Genomic DNA, 25,522 nt, shown 5'->3' on the forward strand with positions numbered 1-25,522 from the left:
GTGTAGTTGGGAAAATAATTGGGTGTAGGGGGGAGACGTGGAGAGTTTTTTCTTCATCTTTCCATGTTAAACTGGCTATCTCCCTTTACTACTCCTTCAACGTGCTTTTTTCAGGGTGTGGAGGGATGAATGGTTTGGGTTGGTTGGCTTGTATAATCGTAGATCAATTATTTATTTCATGCACCAGTCACAAGTCTGAAAGATAGCAGCAGCACAGGTCTCTCACAGTGTTGCATGGTGCAATAGCGGAGGATGTTTTCGACTTCTGGTCTGGGAGGAGGCTTGTATGGGGTAAACAGCACTCTTGTAAACAGAGTACTAATGCTCTTGATTCCCTGCCTATAAATGCTTTGTATTTCATAGCTCCAGCCTGTTGTAGTGAGTCTTCTCTTTCTATGAATAATGGTTGTTAAAGAAGATGGAAACCATATGGTTGCGTGTGTGCAGATACAGTTATATGTAGATACTGTACTTTCATTGCTTTTAGTAACACACACACAAACATTTTGTGACAGATTGTCCAGCCAGCTGAAAAGACTGATTTGAAAAGGGAAGATGTCTTCTGAATCTTTTTGTTTGGCTGCTCAGACCCGGTTTGATTCCAAATGGCTGAAGACAGACTTACAGGTAGGAACTCCTCTTTAGTGTATATAATAATATGATGTGTGTCTGTGTAACTTGATACAATGCAATCTATTCTGCTAATCAAAAAAACAGAGCCAGGAGATTGTGTATAATTCGCTTGTTAATTTCATACTGACCTGACAATTGCACAATAGAGGTGAAATATATTTTTGTGATATTGGAGATGTAGAATTTTGTTTACAGCTGGATTGAATTACATTTTATGTTTTCTGCTGAATGTTTCAAATGGCTAATTCTTTCTAAAGTAGACGGTATCTTAAGGTGTGCATCATAAGATTACTATAAATAGTTTTGGTGTCTCGCTCACTTGATTTATATATAGAAACTCTATGCTACTCTAGACTATGGAAATCCGATGAATTGTTATAGTTAGTGGTAAGAGACCTCAACTGTCTAAACATGAGTCTTTTGAGTGATCCTCATTAGAACTGAGTAGTCTTGGATGGGCTGTGAATTTGGGTGGGTTAAGAAACCTGGAATATTGCCCCACTAGAGACCCCATCTTGCTGTGTTAGTTGCTATTTGGTCTTCTTAAAAATTTGACGAAAACTGAGATGGCTGGAGTGCTATGGATTTACACAATAAGAAAAGTTTTGCTTGATATCTGTTTTTATTTTTCATTTGTATTGTTTCATTATATTCCATGTAACAGTCATTGGGTTGTATCCAATGCTGCTTTTGCACTCACAAAGCAGACTTCCACTTGTACAGTGGGGTTTCCCCTACTCTGCTGCCTCCTGTGCACGCCCAAAATCTGCTCCAGGGGGTTTGGGGAGATTCTGAGGCAGATTTCGGGGGCACAGGAGAGGAAGGGGAAGTTCTGTTGCACAAATGGAACTCTGTTCATACATTATTGGATACAACCCTTCTTTTAGTTCTTTCCTCACCCCCATTGCATAAAATTAGAAGAGTGAGGCTGGGAATTGGGCAAGGGCTTTTAAAATTTGTTGTGCTGGTGAGTTGAGCAGAACTTAAAAGTTGCATTGTGCTCCTCTATTCTATGCATTTTTAACTTTCTGAGTACAGGCTGGGTCAGTTTCTACAGCAATTGACCTCACTTTTGTTGTTGTTTAGTCGTTTAGTCATGATGGATAAATTGCCATAGTCCTTTCTACTTAGTGCTTCCATGTATCTTGGACAGGATAGGAGGAAATTTTCCTTCTAATAAAGGATGCAAGGTGTACTGTAACCTGAATGGTGTCTGAATGTGATGTCTGTCCTGAATGCAAACCGTAGGTTTTGAATCTTAAATCAAGTTTAGTGTGACCCGCTTGAGAATGAAAGAGAGTCCATTGATGTCCTCTTATTTTTCTGTTTTGTAGCATCCTGATGGCTTTATGGTAGCTAAAATGAGAAGGGTTTCACTTTGCTGGGCTTGTGGGATGAATCAAATCCTTTTTCAGTGATAGAATGTTTTATAATGGGTCCTCCTTCTCTCTTTTGTTTATGAAGGAAAATATTAGTGTGAGCTTGAAATTAATGAGATGTGGGAAGTTCACTCAGATTTGTTATTAGATTTCAGGTTTGATGATAAGAAGATTAAAGGTCAGATGAGAGACTGTAGGTAAATGACAAACTATATCTTTTGTGTACAGAAGATCCCAAGTTCAGTCTCTGGTATCTCCAGGTAGAAAGAAGGACTAAAAAGCAGGTGGCGAAAGAGATCCTGGATAAACAATTCCAGTGAAGTAGATAATACTGTGTTGGAACTGTGGGGTGTTAGGCGAGGAGTAATACCCCTAGTGGGGGACATGTTGTGCTTCTTCTGGGGTAGTTTGTCCACCTTTGGTCCCCTCCCTGCACTCTGCTCTCCCCTGTACCTCCTAGAAGCTGTCAGCATGTGACAGCAGCCACACCCTGGGAATAGCTTCAACAGACTGGCTAAACCAGGGTAGCTAATGGGTCCCAAACCCTCGGTGAGTTAGGGACTGTATGCGAAGACAGGCTCTGGCATATTGAGTGGACGAGATCAGTGGTGGTTCCAACAATCAGAAGGCGGTTTCTGCACATGCTGTAGAGGGAAGTGACGGGCAAATGAGACTTGTCAACTTGGGAAGGTAGCCCATCTAGGAGAATGAAAACTCTGATCCTAAACCTCCTCTGGGATATCTTTGGGAGAAGGTCACTTGCTCTGCTTTCCTTTGGAGGCTGAGAGGGGGAGGTCTTGTTGTCTGGGCAGCTCAGGACCTTCATACATTCTGGCCAGGGGCGTTCCCTGAGGAGGTCACTTTGGTGCAGCTATTGCAGCGCTTTGACTCCACCCCTGGAGGCGCACTCCATTTATCGAGACAGATGGATGCCATCAATAACAAGTTTGACCTGTAATAAGAAAGTGTACTATGTTCCTCAAGTAAGAGAGCCTACTGCTGATATATACAGTAGTCAAGCTTACCATATGGTGAGGGCTACTTTCATGGTAGGTTTTAAACTGCAAGCATTTGGGTCTCTTAAATAAAACCCAGATTGGTCTTAAGTAGACAAATGGAGATGCAAAAATCATTGAGTTAATTAATGCATTACCGTGCAGTCTAGGACTATAGGCCACAATCCTATAGGACTTCCTCATCGGTTTTGCGGCCTCAGAATTGCATGTACAGCCCCATTCACAGTCACGAATGGGTTAGACTTTTATTTTGCTGCTTAGCCTTAAAGATCCCGTAGCATTTGAGGTTAGAAAGGAGAATGAGGTGCATATGCCTTAATCCCCTGTAACTTGCTTCAATGTGGTCAGACAATTTTCATCCATTGTGGATGACCAGGCAAGTTCTTTTTTACCAACCTGCTGAAGATGATAAAGGACTGATAGTTGCATCATAACTTAAGGTAGGCTTGGCCATGTGTCCCTGAATAAGAATAGAGATGCCAATATATCTATTACATTAAGCAGGAGAGAGCTTTATTGCCCAGCTACAGTAATTATCTGGCAGGGATGAATTTTGGACAAACCAAGTCAGTGGATAGAAGCTCACAAATGATGTAGAAAATTGATTTCAAGTTGATTTGGAAGGCTAATATGGGAAGAACCATAGGCAAATAGGTTACATTTGTTTTTTTTTTATAATATTTTTTATTAGTTTTACAAAAGTTTTTATAACAGACAAACACAAAAAAGAAAACAAACAAACAAACAAGTATAATTTCATAATGTCATTTCATAAACTTCTTTCCTCGGACTTCCCCATACCTCCCCTTTCTGCATCCTCATGTCCAAATTTTTTAGCAACTTATAAATGTTTTTCCAACTCTAATTCGTCATAGTCCTTTCTTATTCTAATCTTATATTACTGCAACCCTTTCTCTCTATAGAATCTCGACATTCTAAACTTCATCAAGTTTATAATAGTCCTTAAGATAAATCTTGAATTTCTTCCAATCTTCTTCCGCAGTCTCCTTTCCCTGGTCTCGAATTCTGCTCGTCATTTCCGCCAATGTCATATAGTCAATCACTTTCATCTGCCATTCTTCCACGGTGGGTAGATCTTGTGTCTTCCAATACTTTGCGATCAGTATTCTTGCTGCTGTTGTTGCGTACATAAAGAAAATTCTATCCTTTTTTTGCACCAATTGGCCGACAATGCCCAAGAGAAAGGCCTCTGGTTTCTTAAGAAAGGTATATTTAAATACCTTTTTCATTTCATTATATATCATCTCCCAGAAGACCTTAATCTTCGGGCATGTCCACCAAAGATGATAAAAAGTACCTTCAGTTTCCTTACATTTCCAACATTTATTGTCAGGCAAATGGTAAATTTTTGCTAGCTTAACTGGGGTCATGTACCACCTGTATACCATTTTCATCACATTTTCCTTTAAGGCACTACATGCCGTAAATTTAATTCCGGTGTTCCACAACCTTTCCCAGTCAGCAGACATAATATTATGACCAATGTCCTGTGCCCACTTAATCATAGCTGATTTAACTGTTTCATCTTGTGTATTCCATTTCAACAGCAAGTTATACATTCTTGACAAATTCTTAGTATTGGGTTCTAGCAGTTCTGTCTCGAGTTTTGATTTTTCCACCTGGAAGCCAATTTTCCTGTCTTGTTTAAAAACCTCCGTTATTTGATAATAGTGGAGCCAATCTTGTACTTTGGGTTTTAGTTTTTCATGGCTCTTTAATTTCATTTTCTCTCCATCCTGTTCTAAAATCTCACAATACTTTGGCCATCCGACCTCCATGTTAACTTTCTTATGGGCCTTCGCCTCTAAGGGTGACAACCATCTAGGGGTTTTATTTTCCAACAGATCTTTGTATCTCATCCAAACATTGAACAACGCTTTCCTTACAATGTGATTTTTAAAGGCACTATGCACTTTGATTTTGTCATACCATAAATATGCATGCCAACCGAATGCGTTATTGAAACCTTCTAAGTCCAAGATATCTGTATTCTCGAGGAGCATCCACTCTTTCAGCCAGCAGAATGCTGCTGCCTCATAGTACAATTTTAAGTCCGGCAGGGCAAATCCCCCTCTTTCTCTTGCATCTGTTAATATTTTATATTTTATTCTGGGCTTTTTGCCCTGCCAGACAAATTTCGCAATATCTTTCTGCCACCTCTTGAAACAGTCCATCTTGTCAATAATCTGCAAAGTTTGAAACAAAAATAACATTCTAGGCAATACATTCATCTTTATTACTGCAATTCGGCCTAACATTGATAATCTCAAATTTGACCATATTTCTAAGTCTTTTTTAATTTCTAACCAACATTTTTCATAATTGTCCTTATATAAATTCAGATTTTTAGATGTTAAGTTAACCCCTAGATATTTCACCTTCTTAACCACCATCAAACCCGTCTCTTCTTGAAACTTATTCTTCTCCATATCTGTCAAGTTTTTCCCTAAGACTTTAGTTTTTTGTTTATTCAATTTAAATCCAGCTACCTGGCCAAATTGTTGAATTATCTCCAACACCTTTTTCGTGCTAGTGTATGGCTCTTGTAAAGTCAGAACTAAGTCATCTGCGAAAGCCCTTAACTTGTAATGTTTTGCTCCGACCTGTACACCTTTAACTTGCTGAATCGTGGAAAGAAGCATATATTTCACTCATACCAAAGACAGAGACTGAAAAGACTCAATTGAAGAACTACCGCCCAATTTCGTTACTCAATGTGGATTACAAAATTTTTGCAGACATTTTAGCAAAAAGATTCAAGAGAGTATTGATGGAAAAGATTCATAGAGACCAAGCAGGCTTTCTCCCAAAGAGACACCTCTCAGACAATGTTAGGAACATAATAGACATTTTGGAAAAGTTAGAGGTGAACATAAATACTAAAGCAGTTTTGATATTTGTGGATGCGGAGAAAGCTTTTGACAACATTTCTTGGAGTTTTATGAAAAAGAACCTTCATGGGATGGGGGTAGGACAAGGTTTTGAGAATGGTATGGGTGCAATATATTCCGAACAAAAAGCTAAGTTGATTGTAAACAATGTAATAACTGAGGAACTTAAGATAGAAAAAGGAACACGACAGGGGTGCCCAATTTCCCCATTGCTTTTTATTTCGGTCCTGGAGGTGTTGCTGAACATGATTAGGCAAATAGGTTACATTTGAATGGACTGTAAACACTAATCTAAAATATTGTGCTTTTCTGTTTGATCACTTGCACTGTTTCCTGCAGAAGAAACAACATTTCTTATTTCTCAGATGCACTAGGAAGTATAAAACCCTTGAAAAATAAAGCTGAAGCTACTGTAATGTGGTTAAGTAATAGGGGTGAGCATGCAGGGCCTCACAACAAACTGTTGCAATGTATCTGTGGCATATGTGTGTTTGTTTGTTACCCAAGGGGGTTGAAATAAAACCCAGATGTTACCTTCAAAGACAGGAGTCCCTGCTCTAATGTAGGTTTACTTCTTGTGTCTGTGGTTTTTGTTTTTTTTAAAATTTTTTTGAATTTTTTGATCATTTAAAGATGCTTGCAAGTCAATGAAGCATGAGGCCTCAGCATGCAATTGATGGCTTGATTTAGTCAGAGGGGGACCATTTTTCAATTGACCTTTGTTGCAACCTAAGAGGTTTGCAATCTGGCTCTGAAACAATTCCCTTTCTCAGCTCAGAGAGAAAGTGAAGGACTCACATTTCTCAAGGAAGAGAAAATGAGTCAATTCATTTGTGTATTGCTTCTGTGTGTGTGCGTGTTTGTGAGAAAGAGTGAGTGAGCGGGGGGGGGGGCATGATTGTGTGTGAGAATGGCTTGTATGAATTTTGGTTCTCCCTATTATGGATATTGTCCCCATTCACTTTGTACATTTTTTGAGGGGGCGGGAAGACTTTCAGTTATGGGAGCCTTCATCTGCACACCAGTGGTACAGTTGAGACACAGGTTTATCACCTCATTTGCTGCTTGTAAAAGTAAGCTTAGCTGCTGCTACATCTGCCATAACGCATTTATTTTTAAATTCTTCATATCGCTGAGGTTAGTGGAACACTGATAACTCCTGTGGTGTAGATTGACAGCTCAGTTCTAAATTTAACTTATTTTACTATAGCCTTGTTTTCGAAATGTAACAATTCAAGATTCTAAACTTTGTATCCGTCTTGTATCACAGGCTCTAAAAATGTTAGAACAGTGGTGCTTAATGAGCTTATTCTCATTGTAGAAAGCTTTAATGTTCTTTGAGTATTGAGAGGCATGTAAATATCAACTTGACTTCTAGATTCCCTCCATGAGCAAGGTGACCAGGTAAAGCAGCTTTTGTAAATAGGAAGAGATTTGTTTCTCCTTCAGGCTAGCAGTGTGTTGCAAACAAGTGAGAAATTGGGCTGATAATTTTTGTGGATTTATTTGTTACAGTGAAAATGGCTATATCCTGTACATATTTCTGACATGTAATTTTCTTGTGTGTGGGGCAGTTGTTCCCAATTGGCTAAGTACTGCGGAACCCTGTTTTTCAAAGCCGAGTCATGAAAATTTGAAAATGTTGGTATCTCTTTGGTAGTTTTTGTTATGTGGATGGTTCCACCATGCCCTCTAATATGTTCCAGTACAAAACTGGAATGTGCGTTTTTGGGTGCCGTGGTCTCACATGAGATGTGCATCTAGCTGCAATTTCTCATGTTTTGGGGCACTGTGCTTTTGAGTGAGAGCACGGACCCCTAAAATGGGATATCCCAGACAGTTGAGGGGTGTGTGCCATGAATCCCCTGGGTGGGTTACATAGACCCCCGTTGGGAACTGCTGGTGTAGAGCATTCTGTGTATCTCTTGTTTATGCTATCCATACTATGTGATCTGATGAGTGTGCATGGGTCCGTTTTGCTACTGTACCTGCTCTGGAAATCAGTCGCTGGATGTCATTCATTGGAGTTTTGTACTATCTGTTTGCATAACGCAGGAAATTGCTTGCACACAGATAAAATCTGTGCAACAAAATTGCTACAAATGCTACATAGGCATTTGTGTTGCAGCCTTGCCAGTAGATGATCTAGGTTGGATGTACTCATCCAAATCATTAGCATGCTTGAATTCCTGGTGCTATTCCTGGTTCAAAAGGGGAGGTGGAACTACACTGACTAGACTTGAATCTTTAAATTTCTATAGATAAGTGTCTTCCCAGCCTTTTGAATTGTAGGCAGACAAAGTTTAAAACAGTTGCTTTTATTGATGATTTTATGTGCCTTTTTTATTCTCTTGCTCTTTTATGGTATTGTTTGTATCATTGTTTGTCACCTTGAACACTATTTGGTGGAAAGGGTACAAAAAAACATGTTTATGATATCACATTCCCCACCCCCTTTTCCTCTAAAAGCTTGCTTTCACCCGAGATGGACTCTGTGGCCTTTGGAATGAAATGGTCAAAGATGGGGAAATTGTATACACTGGAACAGAACCCTCCCAAAATGGTGAAGCTTCTCCACGGAAAGGTGAGTTTCATTGTGTTGTGTATCTGTATAGTTCAGTAAAGACAAATGTGCCTAAATTTTTATTGAGGGTTTATTTGTAATGAATTCAAAGGGTTTGGGGGCTATGCCTTTCTGCTCCCTATGTTGCACTCTTTGTATGGTGGCTTTGTAATCTGTCTCTTTGACTTTTGGTATGCATGCCAACAATAACTTTTTAGTTTGAAGATCTTGACATTTCTAACGAATGACAACAGTGTCAATCATCTACCTATCATCTATCTATCTATCTATCTATCTATCTATCCATTGGGTGCTGAGACAGACTTGAAATCCCCTTTCTGACAACAGTATAAGATCAAGACTGCAATCTTGTGCTCACTTATGTGGGATTAAGCCCCACTGAAATAAATGAGACTTCTGAGTAAACTTGCATCAAGTTACACAGTCGGTGTCAGAGCTTTATCAGCTAGTGGGTAAAATGCTGCTGCATAAAATAGAAAGTATGCTCATTTAAGTTAGACTTGTGTGAGATAAACTTTACTGAAGCATGCCCACAGTACTGCTTCATTTCTCAGATCCATACCAACATCATTGGCAAGCAAGCCTACTGAATTTTTCAGAATCTGAACTTGGCAGGCTAAGTTGTATGTCCTGAAGACTTGTCCTTCAGTTACTAATCCCTTAAATGCTTGCACTATTGTGACTCTAATGACAAATGGTATAACTATGATTTATGAGCATATTAACTCATGTGGGGAGGGGGCATACCAAGTTTTTGATCAGAAATAAATCCTTTCTGGGAATGATGCTGTTAACATTTTGGCAATAGAGTAGAACTGCTATTTTGCCCTTTAGGTAGAGGTTAAATTTAAAAACACCTCCATTGCCAGTAAGAAGTGCATTCCTACTTATTATCTTGGTTTATCATTTCTAAACATTATAATTCCTACAAACATCTTCAGTATTTCTGATTGTGGTAATTTTTTTTCTGGGAACTGAAGTAAAAGAATTTTCTTTCCTAGTGTCGTAGATCTTTGCAGCTATACCCGATATGGTAATGTCATTCTCGTTGCATTCTGATTTTATGCCTATCTGCAGTTATTTATATTACTCAAGATCAAAATGATTTGCAAGTCCAGTGTAATCTTCTGCCTTTGTGTGTGGGTGAAGGAGCAGATCCCCCCCCATGCCATATTGCAAACTACTTTTGATGGCACCCTCAGTTTCAAAACCAACTGGGTCTTGTGGTTTCTTATCCCCAAAAACCCACAATCAGTAACCAAGGTTTGTTCTTTGCTTACTGTATCAGGAAATTTTTAATGTCTGATGTGCTATAATTTTTTATATATATGCTGTAAGCTGCCCAGAGTGGCCGTGGAAATCTAGCCAGATGGTTGGGGTATAAATACTATAATAATAATAATAATAATAATAATAATAATAATAATAATTTAATTAATTGCAGTTTTTTTGGTGCAGCTAACCATGAGTCTGGGTTGGAGCAACATGGTTTGTGACATGGTAGCAGCAAGAACAGGAGAGAAACAAGTCTTTCTCATTAAACCATAGTTTGTTTTAAACTATGGTTTAGTGTGACGTGCAAACTAGGCCAATGAAGCCTCTGGTTTCTATGTAGAAGAGATCACCATGTGACCCAGTAAAACAAGAGCTATAACATCTGTGGCAGTGTTTTCCTTTCTTCTCCATATAACTATAATATTAGAGTGAATCTGAGAGCATAAGATGACCTTTTTCAATACTGGGGCTCAGAATTCTGATGCAAAAGGAATGGCTTTACAAAAATGATTTACTCAGTTGCATTTATGCTTTTTTTGTTGTTGTTCTATAGATGAAAGCATTGAAGGTCAGACTGGATCAAAGAAAGAAGATCAGAATGACAAAGAGAGGAAAGACGAAGAAGATGCACCATTACCTACATATAGAGCCAAATCAATTGTTGAAAGTTGGGTTTGGGGCAAGCAGCCAGGTAAGGTCTTTCTGGTTTTCTTTCAACATGGCATTTACTGTTGTATTACTGTGTGAAATGGTGCCCAGTATATATTTCATGAATATATTGTTTCTTAATAAAGTCTTCGGATTTTGCTGATAAGTTTTTACTGGACCATTAAAAAAAAATCCTTTAATTTACAAACGTCTATACATCTTCATTTAAATGCTTGTGTAGCAATTTGTTTCCTTTCAATTAATATGCAGAAGGCAGCTAATACTGTTGGTGTTGTGCAAAGAGATTAATAAATCAATACAAAACAGAAAATTGACAACTGGCTGCCAATTGATGATGGCAGTCTGGAGTGATAAGAGGTAGCAGAAGGGATGCAGACAGTCCTTGGCCCTGACAGTTGTTTGAATAAAATTAAAGCTTCTTCTTTATTTAAGTAGACAGAAATTTGGTTGCTCTGCTCTGGAGTGTGTCAGTTATGACTTGGCCGAGATTTCTGGAAGCATTGAAGTATGTGGTCTTGTTGCCAGGGTGAGATGTTTTAGGATTCTGTCTGATGGGTGAACAGGTAATCAAGGAGCTGGTATGCCTTAAGACCCTGATGTGAGCATCATCTTGAACTCTTGAGATATGGCCTGAACCAAGACCTATTGCAACAGCAAAGTCTCCAGTCATGCTTAAAACTGCCACCCTAGACAACCTATGAAGACCCTGTTCCTAAATTATTTATTTTGCTACATGTTAAACTAGTTTACTTCTCTGTTAAAAAGCACTTTGGTTTTACTGATTCCTAAGGACATCAACTTCATGTACATCTTTTATGAAAGAGACTGCTTGATAACATACTTCCTGTAAAACGGCTTCGTGTACAAGTTAGCAAGGAAAGGTGATCATTGACTTTGAAGGAGTAGTACTAGCAGCAGATATTATTTCGTGCTCAGTTTTGTGGTCTCCAAGTAGCCCTTAATAGTAGTTGAACAATGACCGTTTTGGGAAAAGCCCTTGCTACCTGATGAAATGACAAAAATGGGTTTGGGCTCAGTGTTTTACTTCTCTGCAGGATTTAATGGACAGTACAGTGGAGATAAAATTCTCAGTACATGGCTACATAGTCAGAATTGGTTTTGTTAATTAATAAAATGCAGGTTTTGTTGCTAGTGTTGCAACACAGCAGCTCATGAAGTCTTCGATTTGACAGGATAGAAGTGGTCTTTCTTTTGGCTACATAGTATTTTGGTGTCTTCCTGTTGCTAAACAAAACAAATAGTGTCAGGAAATCACTGTAAGTGCCCCATTTTGACGAAGTAGTCCTATGAAGGCATTGTAAGCAATTGGCATACCAGCTGTAATTGAAATATTTTAAGGCTACCTTAAAGCAATTTTTCTGGAAGGTCCCTAGGTTGTAGCCTGTATTCAATAGATTGGGGCTACAATTTCTGCTACAACCAGTGGGGTCAAGTAAATGTTTTTAGAATTGGGATCCCAGTTAAAAACAGCTTATATATAAATACATGGTCACTAAGAACAAAACTGGGACATGGGTGGTGCTGTGGTCTAAACCACAGAGCCTAAGGCTTGCCGATTGGAAGGTCGGCGGTTTGAATCCCCGCGATGGGGTGAGCTCCCGTTGCTCGGTCCCAGCTCCTGCCCACCTAGCAGTTCGAAAGCACGTAAAAGTGCAAGTAGATAAATAGGTATCGCTCCAGTGGGAAGGTAAATAGTGTTTCTGTGTGCTGCTCTGGTTAGCCAGAAGCAGCTTCATCATGTTGGCCACATGACCCAGAAGCTGTCTGCGGACAAACGCCGGCTCCCTCGGCCTATAGAGCAAGATGAGCGCTGCAACCCCAGAGTCGTCTACGACTAAACCTAAAGGTCAGGGGTACCTTTACCTTAAAAAAAAATTTTTTTTTACATAATCTCAATAACCTGACAAAAATAAGTATAAAACAGTATTCAAATAATTGGAGGTTGTAGTCTCTTGTATGCATAAGCGTGAATTAAGAGTTCCAGATGGAGTCATACTGTGTGGGTGGCTCTCTGTTGTTGTCTCTTGCTAACATAGGTGATGAAATTGTACCAGACAGGCATAAATTTATCCAGTTTGGTTTGACCCTTACATCAGCTTTTCTGCCAGTGGTTGTGTAGAACCTCTTCTAACGTATCAAAAATGACATACTTAGTAATTTTTCTTCTCACATCTTTGGTTGTTTGCTAGGTTGTTGGGGTTTTTTTTTGTAACTAACTGAAAACAAATTGAATTGCTTTTCTTTTGCTGTTCACTTTTGAAGGGCTGAAATGTTTGAGCTTGGCATTCTATGTGTACCACACAGGAACTTTGAGTCGGCAATTATTAGGTTGCAGTGGTGCGGACCAGTCCATTTTCTTCACTTCCTAAAACAAATGTAGAGGCTGCTTCACTTGTGATGTTTATGCAGCTCTGCTTTGAAAATATTGGATGGAATTCATCATAGCATCATAAGGAGATTGTTCTGTCAGTGGAAGCATATCTGCATGCTCAATTTTTAGTGATCTCCGCTTTACTCCCCTTGTATACTGTTCTGGAGGTTGCCCCGACCCTCCAGATGGGATTTGGGGGGAGGCACCTTTCAATCCCATGAGTCCAAGTAAATTCTTTTCAGTGAGGGCAACCAAGGTTGCTAGCTTGGTTGCAAAGTGTCTGTACTCATTGCAGAGTCCCCAGTTGACTGAAGTGAAAGGCATGTGCAGAGTGCCAGCTGAATCGAGCTCTTGAGTAACAATAGTATGTAACACTTGGTGTCTATAGTATGCCAGGTGATGCCCTCTACATTGAATTGACCTGCATTTGAATTCTCAGACAGGTTATAGTCTAGGCAGTGTTCTTCAATCTTGAGTACCCAGGTGTTGGATCACAACTCCCATCATGCCTGACTATTGTCTAAGTTGGCTGGGCATGATGGGAGTTGTAAAACTGAGCAACTTCTGTGGACCCAAGGTTGACCAACACAAGTCTAAGACTTTTGCCTGGGTTTTAATGCAGTGATAATTCTCCATGCTGGAGTAATATGCCTGCTTTAGCTAAGAAACATACTTCTCTTTGATGGTCTTTAGTGACCTGGAAAATGGTTGGTAATACTTCAGGTAGGGTCTACCTGATTTGTCATACTTTGAGTAGACCTTTGGAAATGAATGGGATTTCATTAATCTATTGATTTCAATTGGTCTACTCTGAATATGACTTAGTAGGATGCAACCTCTTGTAAATAGCTCCTAAAATCATGAGAGTAGAGACTGGCGTTTGCAGCTATGTTTTCAATACATGCTGCAAATGGTTAGGTTTTTTAATTTTTTTTGACGGGGCAAGGCGAGTCAATGCTGATACAGCTGGGCTGCTCGCAGTAGATTTGGAGCAACCCAGGCCTGCTGCTGATACCGGACAGGAATCAACTGTTACGAAACACTGACATGCAGAAGGCCATGTGCTGCACTCTGTTCCCTTGGGATTCTGTTTACAAAATAAAGTCTGCTGATGCTATGGCTACAGCAACAAATAAACTGGCTCTGTTCTTTCATGCAGTCATACAGTTAAATTTCACTGGATGTTTTGAAATGTCCCTTACAAAGGACTTGCATCAGTTTTAATGTTTACTATGCTAAATTCAAGGAAAATCTCATGTTCTTCCTGATCTGGTTTCAGCGTGGATGCCTCACACCTTATCTTGTACTTTCCATTAGGCTCAGTCATGTGTCTTGGAATCCAGGAATCTGGTTTACAGCACATTGCAGTCAGTGTGACTGCTAATAATTCTGAGTATACAATTCTGGTTTCGTTTTTGGGGCCACGGTTCTAAAAAGACAGCCTATACCTAAACACAGCAGTGGAAAGGACAAATTGAAAGTGACTTGAGCAGAAAAATCCTGTTGCAAGGGGTTCGTTTCATAAATTGACACTGAATAGTTTGCTTCATTTCACAAGATAGGAAATATGAGCAGCATTTCGTAAGTCTTGGGTGTTGAACAATGAGATAAAAACCCTTTAGTCACTTGACAAATTTGGGTAGAGAACTCAATCAGCATGACTGGAAATTCCCCCTGGAAACATAATTTGTGTAATCTGAAGATCTATATTTAAAGTTACAAGAGAAGCAGTTTTAATTGTTCGATGAGCCATTTTTAGCTTCAGATGAATCATGTAACTGTTCTAGACTAATATTTTGAGGTGTGGAGTTTTTCCAAAATATGGATCAGTTGGTCAGGATTAACTAAAATGATGCTTAATGTTTTCCCGATAGCAAGTGCTTCTGGGGTCAAACTAAATGAAACAGAAGCTCCTGTCTCTCTTTAATTTATTTCTTAAGAACCGGGGTGGTGGTGGGAGAGCTGGCCTTCATATATAAATGACGAGTCCCCTCTGGTTTCTTTTCCGTAACGTCTTCAGGTTTAAACTTAAATTATGAATATGTTTGTGTAGTCTACAATCTTGGGCTCTGTTCTGCAGCTTTTTAGAGTTACCTTTTAAGTAACAGAGAACTTAAGATAATTAACATCAGCTTATAAAATGCAAGTAATGCTTATTGTCCCCACATACGCAGGCCTCTTAGCAGTGTCTTTTAGTGTCTGCCGGTGATAAAAAAAACCTTCTGTGTGGTGTTTTTTTAGAGTGCTTGAATGCTGGAGGAGATGGTCACAAACAGAAATCATAAGTGAAATGAGAAAGGTCTAGTCTTAAGGATTTACTGTGTGTGTCATTGCTGAATTGAAATTGATCAGTCATTCAGTATCTACGTTGAAGAGCACCTGGGAATTGATATAAATGCCATTTGGACCTATTTTTGTTTCAAATTATACCACTTGAAGTAGGGCCAACTTTGCTGTTACAGCTTGCTATAGCGCAAAGATTTGAAATGGCAGCAGCCTTGATGGTAAAATTGCACTCACCCATCATGTGTTGGCGTCCTGGCCGCCTGTATGCCCTCTTGTCCCTCCTTCTCAAAGAGTAGCTCAAATATCCCATCCAGGGCAGAGAAAATATAAATGTGAACATGCTAAATGACTTCTTGGAAGTGGTAAACAGCTTTCCTTTAGCAACCCCTTTAAAAGAAGAAGCAAATTTTCTCACAGGTGGCCAAGTCGCAGCATGGGTGCTGCAAGATACAAAGCAAGTAGATGCTTATGGGACACCTCGAGAGCAGATGGCAAGTCCTTGCTGGCTGTGGCAGGGAATCAGGCCCACATTTCTGCCTACCCAGCCAGTGCTGCTTGGCTCAATTACTCTGAGGTGGGAGAGGGGACACATATGTACTGCAGCTTGCTTGTAAGTGGCCCAGTCTCATTCCTTGCCTTGCTAAAATGATTAATGTTCCAGTTAAATTAGCAAGAACCTCTATGGCACGTGTTTCGCAAACCAGCTTTACTGGGTGTGAAGTACCTGAACGCTGCAGTTCAACAAACCGTAATAGATTGGGGAAAGCATAAAAATGATAATCAAACAAAACAAATTGCTTTTGTTCTTGTGTAGTGGTTTTTCTGGTACTTTGAGCCTGCCAGATAACCTTACGTCTTGGGTGGATTGCTTGTCACTGATGGGGAGCAGACCTCTAGAGTGTTTGGTGTCCATAGGAGCTGTTAAAATACACTTCTTAATTTGTCTAGATGGGAAAAAATTAGCTAATATGAAAGGCAGTTATTACTATACCTGAATCATCCAGGTGTTCAATACCTACGATTAAGATTAATTGGGGAGTGCATGTCAAGTAAGTCATGCAACATCTACTCACATATTTCCGAATATACATGGAGTCCTATTGAAACTTTCTCTTGAGATGTGTGTAATCCTTTTTTATAAGGAGTGAGTAGTATTTCAGGCATGTTACTATTTAATGAAGGCAGATGCTGAAGCTAAGCAGGTTTGCATCTGACCAGTGCCTGAATGAAAAATGTCCCATAACTTCCTGTCCTATACCTTGCTGGAAGAAATGTAGGATATAAATGAAAACAATGAAGTATGTGCCCTTTCAGAATCTTGGCTGTATATTGTACTGCATTGTACATCAAATGTGAAAAATTGCTGTTCCTAAAATGGAGGATGTATTATTTCTTTCCCTTGCCATCAAACACTTGTATGCATCATGCCGAATGTTTCAGATGAGTAATATAGTTCTTCTGATTCTTCTAGATGCGAATGAGCTGAAAGAGTGCCTTTATGTACTTGTGAAGGAACAGCAAGCTCTAGCCAAGAAAACAGCCACCACCACACTCTCTGCTCTGAAGCTGAAACAGAGGCTTGCTATCTTAGAGCGCTATTTTATTGCATTAAATAGGACTGTTCTTCAGGAGAATGTCAAGGTTAAGTGGAAGAGCAGCAATATTCCCCTGCCTGCAGTGGACAAGAAAAGGTAGTGTCTTTCTCAAAGAAATCTCTTTCCCTTGTAGTGTTGCCTGCCTTTCCCCCTTCGCTTATTGGTTACTATATAGCTACAGTTTTGGTTCCTCAGTGTGGGGAAATATCAGCTGCTTATAATCTTTCTTTTTGTATGGACAAGAATGTTAATGTGTTATGCAGCTGTTGAAACCAAATTGGTTGCAGAGTGGTAGAGCGGCAGTTTCCTAGCCATATACCAAAGATGTTAGTGCACTGTTTGGATATTTTGGGGTAGTCAGGATTGATTTCTGGCTCTTAACATTTTGAAGGACATTTGTATAGATGCTTAGTTTAAGCAGGAGGTACATTATTCTCTAATCATCTTTTTGTTGGTTACAGTCCCAGACCTGTAGGCAAAGGTGTAGAAGGTCTTGCCCGGGTAGGATCCAGAGCTGCCCTTTCATTTGCCTTTGCATTTCTTCGGAGAGCTTGGAGATCAGGTATTGTTGGAAGACACTGTATATCTTATTAGGCTGGTAAACATATTGCCATCTAACTGTTGTGTTGCATTTAGGTATTTTCCAGGGCTATCTATCTATGTCTGTCTGTCTGTCTAAGTTCATTCTCATTAGCAGACACCGAACAATGACTACTTGAGAAGTTGTGCACACTCATGGTTTGGGCACTGGTGGAGCTTCATGCTCCAGCACAGGGGGTGGAGAGCAGGCAGGGCTGGTGCGTGTCCTGGGGCAGCTGCCATGGCACCCTACTGGGATCATGCTGCTGGGGGCGGGGCACACTCCTCTTCCTCTGCCAGTGGGTTTGGTGACATCTCTCAAGTTGCAGAATGAGTGTAGGAACAGAGGAAGCGGAGTTAAAATGGAGTCAGACCAGTGATCCATCTAGCTCAGTGTTGTCTAGCAGCAGCTTTCCAGGGTTTCAGACGGGGTTCTCTCCCAGCCCGGCCCATACATGCTGGCAATCGAACCTGGGACCTTATGCATACCATTGAGCTACAGTTCTGCTTTGACAAGCACAAGCCTTGCATATGCAGAACTGTTTGCTATGGCTCCTTAGCCTTGTTTGCAAAGTGGTTTGTGGGCGATCTTCATTCTCTCAGCTTCCTGGAAAGAAGGCTTCTATTACTTCTATTCTATAGATGCAGGGTTATATCAATTCAATTTATGGTCTGGATTTCCACTGTGTATGTTTAGATCAGTTGTGAGGGATTGCCATTAACCTGAATTGCACTGTACCATGAAGCACCCTAACATGGCTAATGTTGTTAGGTGAGGATGCAGATCTTTGCAGTGAACTGCTACAAGAATCCCTTGATGCCCTACGAGCATTGCCAGAAGCATCCCTCTTTGATGAAGGAACCGTATCATCTGTATGGCTGGAAGTTGTGGAAAGAGCAACCAAATTTCTAAGGTCTGTTGTAACTGGGTAAGTCTTTCTCTAAAGAGTGCTTGAACTTTTTTTTTTTAAGCCGCGTTCAAGGTTTCATACTGAACAATAGTTCCTGTGTTCTTTTCTTGAATACCTAGATAGCTCAGTTGGTTAGCGCATCTGTCAGCCTAGATAGCTCGGTTGGTTTGAGCATGATGCTGATAACTCCAAGGTTGCAGGTTCAATCCCTGTATGGGACCGGTGCATGCATTGCAGGGGGTTGGACTAGATGATCCTCAGGGTCCCTTCCAACTCTACAATTCTGTGATCTCTATGACCTATAAGGAAACTAGAGTTAAGCGTTTGGGCATCACTTTTTTAATGTCTTGAAATGGCAATACGGTGAATATGAACTCTGGCTTATACTTCTTTCTTTTTTAAATGGCGTACCCTTGGCTTATTCATAGAGAATATATATATATATATATATATATATATGCTTTCGTAGATTTTCACGGGTACAGGAATGCAGGTTTTGGTGTCTTCGGGTGTCTTCCCGTGTAAGAGTCGGGGTGTCTGTGCGACGTTTCGACGAGGTCTCACTCGTCATCTTCAGGCTGGTGCTTTCGGCTTCTTGTTAGCTCACGCTAACAAGCTGCCAGAGCGTGAGCTAACAAGAAGCCGAAAGCACCAGCCTGAAGATGACGAGTGAGACCTCGTCGAAACGTCGCACAGACACCCCGACTCTTACACGGGAAGACACCCGAAGACACCAAAACCTGCATATATATATATATATATATATATATATATATATATGCAGGTCAGTGTGGAGTAATAGCCTTGCTGCATTTAAAGTTTGCATATAAAGAAATTAGTAATGGAGGAATGAAAAAAAAAACCTGCCTTACACCAAATCAGACCTTTAATCCATCTGATTCAGTATTGCCTACACTGACTGGCAGTGGCTGTCCTGGGTTTTGAAGAAGGGTATTTCCTTTTGGTACCTAATGAATGCCAGGATTGAACCTGGGGCCTGCTGCATGTGCTCCGGGGCCTGAGCTGTGGCCCTTTCTCTAAGCTGGGGAAGAATAAAATCAGCGAAGTCGCTTAATTATGTTGTGAAAGGTGTCTTCTGTCAAAGCACGGAATACAAACTGGTTTTTTACTTTCATATATTGGAATAATTGCCTTTTAAATTTCCTCCCTTTTAAATTAGGGACATCCATGGAGCTCCAGGGACAAAAGGATCTGGAAACATTCCGTTGCAAGACCAGCACTTAGCACTTGCTATTCTACTAGAATTGGCTGTCCAGAGAGGCACACTAAGGTGAGTAATGCAAGGATTTCATCAGTTCAAAATCTGTTCATAAGTTACATCAACACTGCAGTTTTGGTTTCATCATTGTTAAAATTTGGTAGCAGTGGGGAGTTCTTCGTGAAATAGGAGCAAGGTGAAAATGGTAGCAATGTGAGGTTTGTTCTACAGCATTTCCAACTTTGGTCATTTCCCCCCCCCCTCTCAGCCAAATGTTGTCTGCTGTCATGCTATTGCTCCAACTCTGGGACAGTGGTACACGGGAAACGGATAATGAGCGGTCAGCGCAGGGAACCAGTGCTCCCCTCCTTCCTTTGCTGCAAAGGTTTCAGAGCATCATTTGCAATAAAGAGATCAGCAATACCGAAGAAGAGCTTCAGGTATGTACCTTTATGATGAGTTCATTTAGCCTGTGAGCCTGTACACCCAGAGCCGTGCAACGTGAAACAATATTTAATTGATGTTAAGGGAACATATTTATGTAGCTTTCCTTTACGGGGATCGAACCTACAGCCTTGGCGTTATCAGCACCACACTCTAGCCAACTGAGCTATTCAGCTGACTTTTCATTTTTTTGCTTTAGATGCTGTCCTACCCATTGAGTCCAAATGAAAACTTCTTAAGGTATCTAATATTGCCACAGGATAATGAGCTGGCCATTGATTTAAGGCAAACGGCAGTTGTGATTATGGCTCACTTAGACCGCCTGGCTACTCCCTGTATGCCTCCACAGTGCAGTTCTCCAACATCACATAAGGTAACTTGCATATGCTGTCTGCTAACAGCTTTCTGTGGATAAAGTTAACTGGTAAATTAGAACTTAACAAATCTGATTGGGATCTCAAGAGGCGCTTATGCTCATGCAAGAGCTCATTTTAGCCCAGTGACATTTTTTACTTTGAGCACCTGGCTTCTGCTACCAGAACCTGCTTTTGTAGTTTCCAAATCAGTTTGTCACACAGCGTAGAGAGCTCCTTGAATTTCTTGTTCTGCTGTTAATCGTTCTGCATTGGAGGGTCTCATACTTTTCTGGAGAAGGTTGAGGGACTAGAGTGGATGAGGGATGGCATTGCAAAGGCTTAGAGGTGCTGAAGTATGGGTTGAATCTCTGCCTCCTTCCCTTCCAAATCCTAATAGATAGACAAAGCAATCAAATATGGCCCCTTGTAACTTAACTTTGTCAGCCGCTGACATCAAGTTTTGAAATGTGCATACCAATTTCCAGAGAGTAAAATACTATTGTACATTTAAAGCAATTAAATTGAAATAACACAATGCAAGTACTTTAAACCTTTTTTCTGTTGTTCCAAAGCTTTCACCATCTTTAAAAAAACCATATTTACTTACATTCTCCATTTTCTTTAGGTAGCTTTGGGTCCATAAATCTGGAGCCAATTGAAAAATTAGTTGAAGCACTGTAATTTCTAGAGATTCTAAGTTTAGACAGATGTTTGATAAAAGTTCTTAAATTATGAATTGCTTTCCAGGGCTCTTTGCAAGAGGTTATTGCGTGGGGTTTAATAGGATGGAAATATTATGCCAACGTGAGTGGTCCAATTCAGTGCGAAGGACTTGCCAATCTTGGAGTGATGCAAGTTGCTTGCGCAGAAAAGCGCTTCTTAATCTTATCTAGAAATGGACGTGTTTACACACAAGCATACAATAGTGATACACTGGTAGGTGACTTCTGATTACTTCCTAATTTATTTTTTTTAAAAATAACTTGTAGCTATTAAAATAATGTTTTTGTTGCAGGTATGATGGAGCTCATGATAGCAAAATCTCCTTTTTTCACTTTGCCTGGCAATGCAGTATTCATATCTGTTTTTAAAGAAACTCCATTGCTTCATTTCTGGTGTTAACGAATACTTCCCTGAACTGCTTCTTGGACACAGCTTACTGTATCATTTCTGCCTTTGTAATTGAGTATATGAAATGCCTTTTGCAAAGCTGATTTTGATCAGTGGATGTGTTTTCTTCCTTCCAAGCTTGACATGATGTGGAAGAAGTGTACATTAATACTAATACCATTATTATTATTATTATTATTACTATTTATTTATTACCTTCATGCATCATTTGTAAAAAAAGCAGCTGTGGGAACTCCCAATAGGGGAGGGAAGGAGGTGTGACCTTCCCCTTCACTTTCCAGCTATGTAAACCCTCCTGCTGTTGCCAATACTCTATTCTTAGCTATGGGAAGGATCAAAGATGCAATATTATACATGCCCGTCTTCTCATTAGTGGTGAATAGCAGGCATGAAATAGGGGAAGCAGTTGAGAGGGAAAGAAGATTTTAATTTTTTTTAACTGAACAAACAGTATTTCCCAGTGGTGCAGTCCTGATCCAGTTTGAGGCTTAGGTTCATGGATTTCCCATGTAGTTTGGATCTTAAGGTTTCTAAATATAATAGTTTCTCAGAACGTTCAGCTATTGAAACTTCTTGCCTTGTTAATTCAATTGAAACCCATTTTCTAAAAACCCCCAAAAAAGATATAACCTATAACTTCTTTGTATAAAGTTTCTTAATGCTCGTCTGTTTGCTTCCATTTCTCTGTAAGTCATAACATGTATGCATGTTTTGTTGTTGTTGAACTTTGTAGGGACCTCAGCTGGTGCAGAGTCTTGCTTCTAGAAACATTGTCAAGATTGCTGCACATTCAGACGGCCACCACTACCTTGCCCTGGCAGCAAGTGGTGAAGTTTTCTCTTGGGGGTGTGGAGATGGTGGGCGACTCGGCCACGGAGACACTGTGTAAGTATCCTAGAATAATGGTGACTTATATGCATAATGAAATAAAATAGAGTAGGATATTTGTTCTGCTTCTGCTGTGAATTGGGTGGCATTCCTTTTAAAACTTCATTTTACTTGGGTCCCCCCCCCCCGTCACCCCTTTCCCCGTGTCTTTTCTGTATTGAGCATGCTAAATTGTAGCTGTCTCTTTCTTTTGTGGTTCTGATGCATATTGATCTACAGTAGACTCACCAGGAAGCCTTCATTCCGAATGGTTCAATAATCCAGTAGCTATCGAATTTCTATTTTCTTTGTAGAGAAGAGGTAACAGTCTGGAAGACAGCTAGCCAGACAGAGAGTGAATGTGTGTTTGTGTGTGTATGACTAAGTGATTTTGATGGCTCAGTTGATATTTCAGCTTGATAGTGAAGGCGGTGACGGTCCTGTGTGAGTGTCTGGAGGTGGTTGGAGGATGGATGGCGGCAAACAGATTGAGATTGAATCCTGACAAGACAGAAGTACTGTTTCTGGGGGACAGGAGGCAGGCAGGTGTGGAGGATTCCCTGGTCCTGAATGGGGTAACTGTGCCCCTGAAGGACCAGGTGCGCAGCCTGGGAGTCATTTTGGACTCACAGCTGTCCATGGAGGCACAGGTGTCCAGGGCAGCTGTGTACCAGCTCCATCTGGTACGCAGGCTGAGACCCTATCTGCCTGCAGACTGCCTCGCCAGAGTGGTGCATGCTCTGGTTATCTCCCACTTGGACTACTGCAATGTGCTCTATGTGGGGCTACCTTTGAAGGTGACCCGGAAACTACAACTAATCCAGAATGCAGCAGCCAGACTGGTGACTGGGAGCGGCCGCCGAGACCATATAACACTGGTCTTGAAAGACCTACATTGGCTCCCAGTACGTTTCCGAGCACAATTCAAAGTGTTGGTGCTGACCTTTAAAGCCCTAAATGGCCTCGGTCCAGTATACCTGAAGGAGCATCTCCACCCCCATCGTTCTACCCGGACACTGAGGTCTAGCACCGAGGGCCTTCTGGCGGTTCCCTCACTGCGAGAAGCCAAGTTACAGGGAACCAGGCAGAGGGCCTTCTCGGTAGTGGCGCCCTCCCTGTGGAATGCCCTCCCACCAGATGTCAAAGAGAACAACAACTACCAGACTTTTAGAAGACATCTGAAGGCAGCCCTGTTTAGGGAAGCTTTTAATGTTTGATGTATCACAGTATTTTAATATTCTTTTGGAAGCCACCCAGAGTGGCTGGGGAAACCCAGCCAGATGGGCGGGGTATAAATAATAAATTATTATTATTATTATTATTATTATTATTATTATTATTATTATTGTTGTTGTTGTTGTTGTTGTTGTTGTTGTTCTGCATTCATGGGTTGTTCTGATACCACCTTTGGCATCCATCCTTCCTTCCTTCTTTAATATTTGTTAATTATATTTCTATTCTGCCTTTTCTCCATGAAGCTCAAAGCAGTGTACATGGGTTCCCCCACCCATTTATTTTCATATCAACTCTGTGAGGTATTTCAGGCTGAGACTGAGTGATTGGCCCAAGATTGAGCAGGAGTTTGAATTTGGTCTCCTCACTCTAAAACTTGCTCCCTTCTCTGCACACTGTGTTTAATCTCAGGAGTCTTCAGTCAATTGTGTTTTTCTGTTACATCCAATCCATGAAATGATGCTTCCTGGGTTTGGAACAAGCTAGAATCCTTGCCTGTTCTGAACCCAGGTACTATAGTTTCTTGCTTCAGACATAATGGGAAACTATGTTTAACTGAAATCTTCTGGAGTTAAACATCTCGTGCTAAGGAAGGAAAAGAGACTCCCTATGCAAGCATGAGACTTGTTTATGTCTTAGCTTCTAAAGCCAAAATAGGGTCATTGGCCCATTTGTCTGGGCATCTCAGTGGCCTGGTTCAGACATCACTGTAAATTGGGGTGGGTTGATTTTTCTGTATCTGGCACTTGCGTACATAGTATATATTGCCTTCTTACAATAATGACTTTCAATTCTTTCCTGGTCCCCATCCCCCCCAGACCTTTAGAAGAACCGAAGATGATTTCTGCTTTGTCTGGGAAGCAGGCTGGAAAGCATGTTGTACACATTGCCTGTGGAAGTACCTATAGTGCTGCCATCACTGCTGAAGGAGAGTTGTACACATGGGGGCGAGGAAACTATGGCAGGCTAGGTCATGGTATGTGCTCTTCTTTCTTTAAATTGTTTAAGTTGTGAATTCCCAAGGTTTAAACCTGTCTTGGTATATAACTAGCACAGAAGCATCTAATTTTTATTTTGTTCCAAAGGCTCCAGTGAAGACCAGACGATCCCAATGTTGGTTACTGGGCTGAAAGGACTGAAAGTCATTGATGTCTCTTGTGGGAGTGGCGATGCTCAGACTCTGGCTGTGACTGAAAATGGTTAGTGGAACAACCAATAGCATCATTAGCCTTGCCAGCTTTTAGTTACACGTGGGATATTTGGGAAGCCACGTGTCTCTTTCCTGTTTTCATTTGGATTTGTGTGCTAGCTTGAACTGTGTGCCCAACTGTTAATAAAATTGTTAGTCAAATATGCAAAATGGGTGCCAGATTAATTATCTCTGTTCTCAGAATATTGTGAAGCCAGGTGTGCAGTATTAATTTCTAGCTGTCCATCTGGGTAGATTATTTCTGTTTTTTATCCCCCCCTCCCTCCCAGTATGTTTATTTTGTTTCGGCTCACGGTCTAAAGATACAAAGCTGTTGCTACGTCTAATGCAATCTATTTTTCCAGGTCAGGTGTGGTCTTGGGGCGACGGAGATTATGGGAAGCTGGGAAGAGGCGGCAGCGATGGTTGCAAAACTCCAAAACTGATAGAAAAACTTCAAGATTTGGACGTTGTCAAAGTTCGCTGCGGGAGCCAGTTTTCCGTTGCGCTTACGAAAGACGGGCAGGTCTACTCTTGGGGAAAGGGTGACAATCAGAGGCTTGGGCACGGAACAGAGGAACACGTTCGATATCCCAAACTGCTTGAAGGTTTGCAAGGTAGGTGAAGAGGCAACTACCCGCTGTATTAACTAGAATATTGTAATCTTGAGAAAATGATGAGGTTAGCACCCATTCTGTGCAAATTGGTGGGGGAAATATTTTTAGCTTGGTCTCCCAGATCCTAGTCCTGTGCTTGAAGCACTATACCACATTGTCTTGTGGGCTTCTTGCTGGCATTTGATTGGCTTCTGTGAGAACAGAATGCCAGACTAGGTAGGCTTTTGACCTGATT

General features: G+C 40.7%; 1 protein-coding gene across 6 annotated transcripts in view; it reads left to right on the forward strand.

The window, feature by feature from the left end:
• HERC2 (HECT and RLD domain containing E3 ubiquitin protein ligase 2) overlaps positions 1–25,522 on the forward strand; it is a 101,081-nt gene that overhangs the window by 1,006 nt on the left and 74,553 nt on the right. For 4 of the 6 annotated variants that reach the window (XM_082219998.1, XM_082220000.1, XM_082220002.1 and 1 more), the window contains exons 2-15: positions 516–627; positions 8,410–8,524; positions 10,353–10,490; positions 16,618–16,837; positions 17,203–17,303; positions 18,093–18,249; positions 19,412–19,522; positions 19,719–19,890; positions 20,094–20,267; positions 20,998–21,186; positions 22,115–22,266; positions 24,300–24,457; positions 24,567–24,680; positions 25,036–25,287. In XM_082219998.1, coding sequence (XP_082076124.1) covers positions 556–627; positions 8,410–8,524; positions 10,353–10,490; positions 16,618–16,837; positions 17,203–17,303; positions 18,093–18,249; positions 19,412–19,522; positions 19,719–19,890; positions 20,094–20,267; positions 20,998–21,186; positions 22,115–22,266; positions 24,300–24,457; positions 24,567–24,680; positions 25,036–25,287 — 2,125 coding nt within the window. In that variant the 5' untranslated portion in view covers positions 516–555. Of the gene's footprint in view, positions 1–515; positions 628–8,409; positions 8,525–10,352; positions 10,491–16,617; positions 16,838–17,202; positions 17,304–18,092; positions 18,250–19,411; positions 19,523–19,718; positions 19,891–20,093; positions 20,268–20,997; positions 21,187–22,114; positions 22,267–24,299; positions 24,458–24,566; positions 24,681–25,035; positions 25,288–25,522 lie in introns of those variants that run through there. The other 2 variants (XM_082220001.1, XM_082219997.1) reach the window with 2 other exon arrangements.

The sequence above is a fragment of the Podarcis vaucheri genome (assembly GCF_965113315.1).
Source record: "Podarcis vaucheri genome assembly, chromosome: 4".
Lineage (NCBI taxonomy): Eukaryota > Metazoa > Chordata > Lepidosauria > Squamata > Lacertidae > Podarcis > Podarcis vaucheri.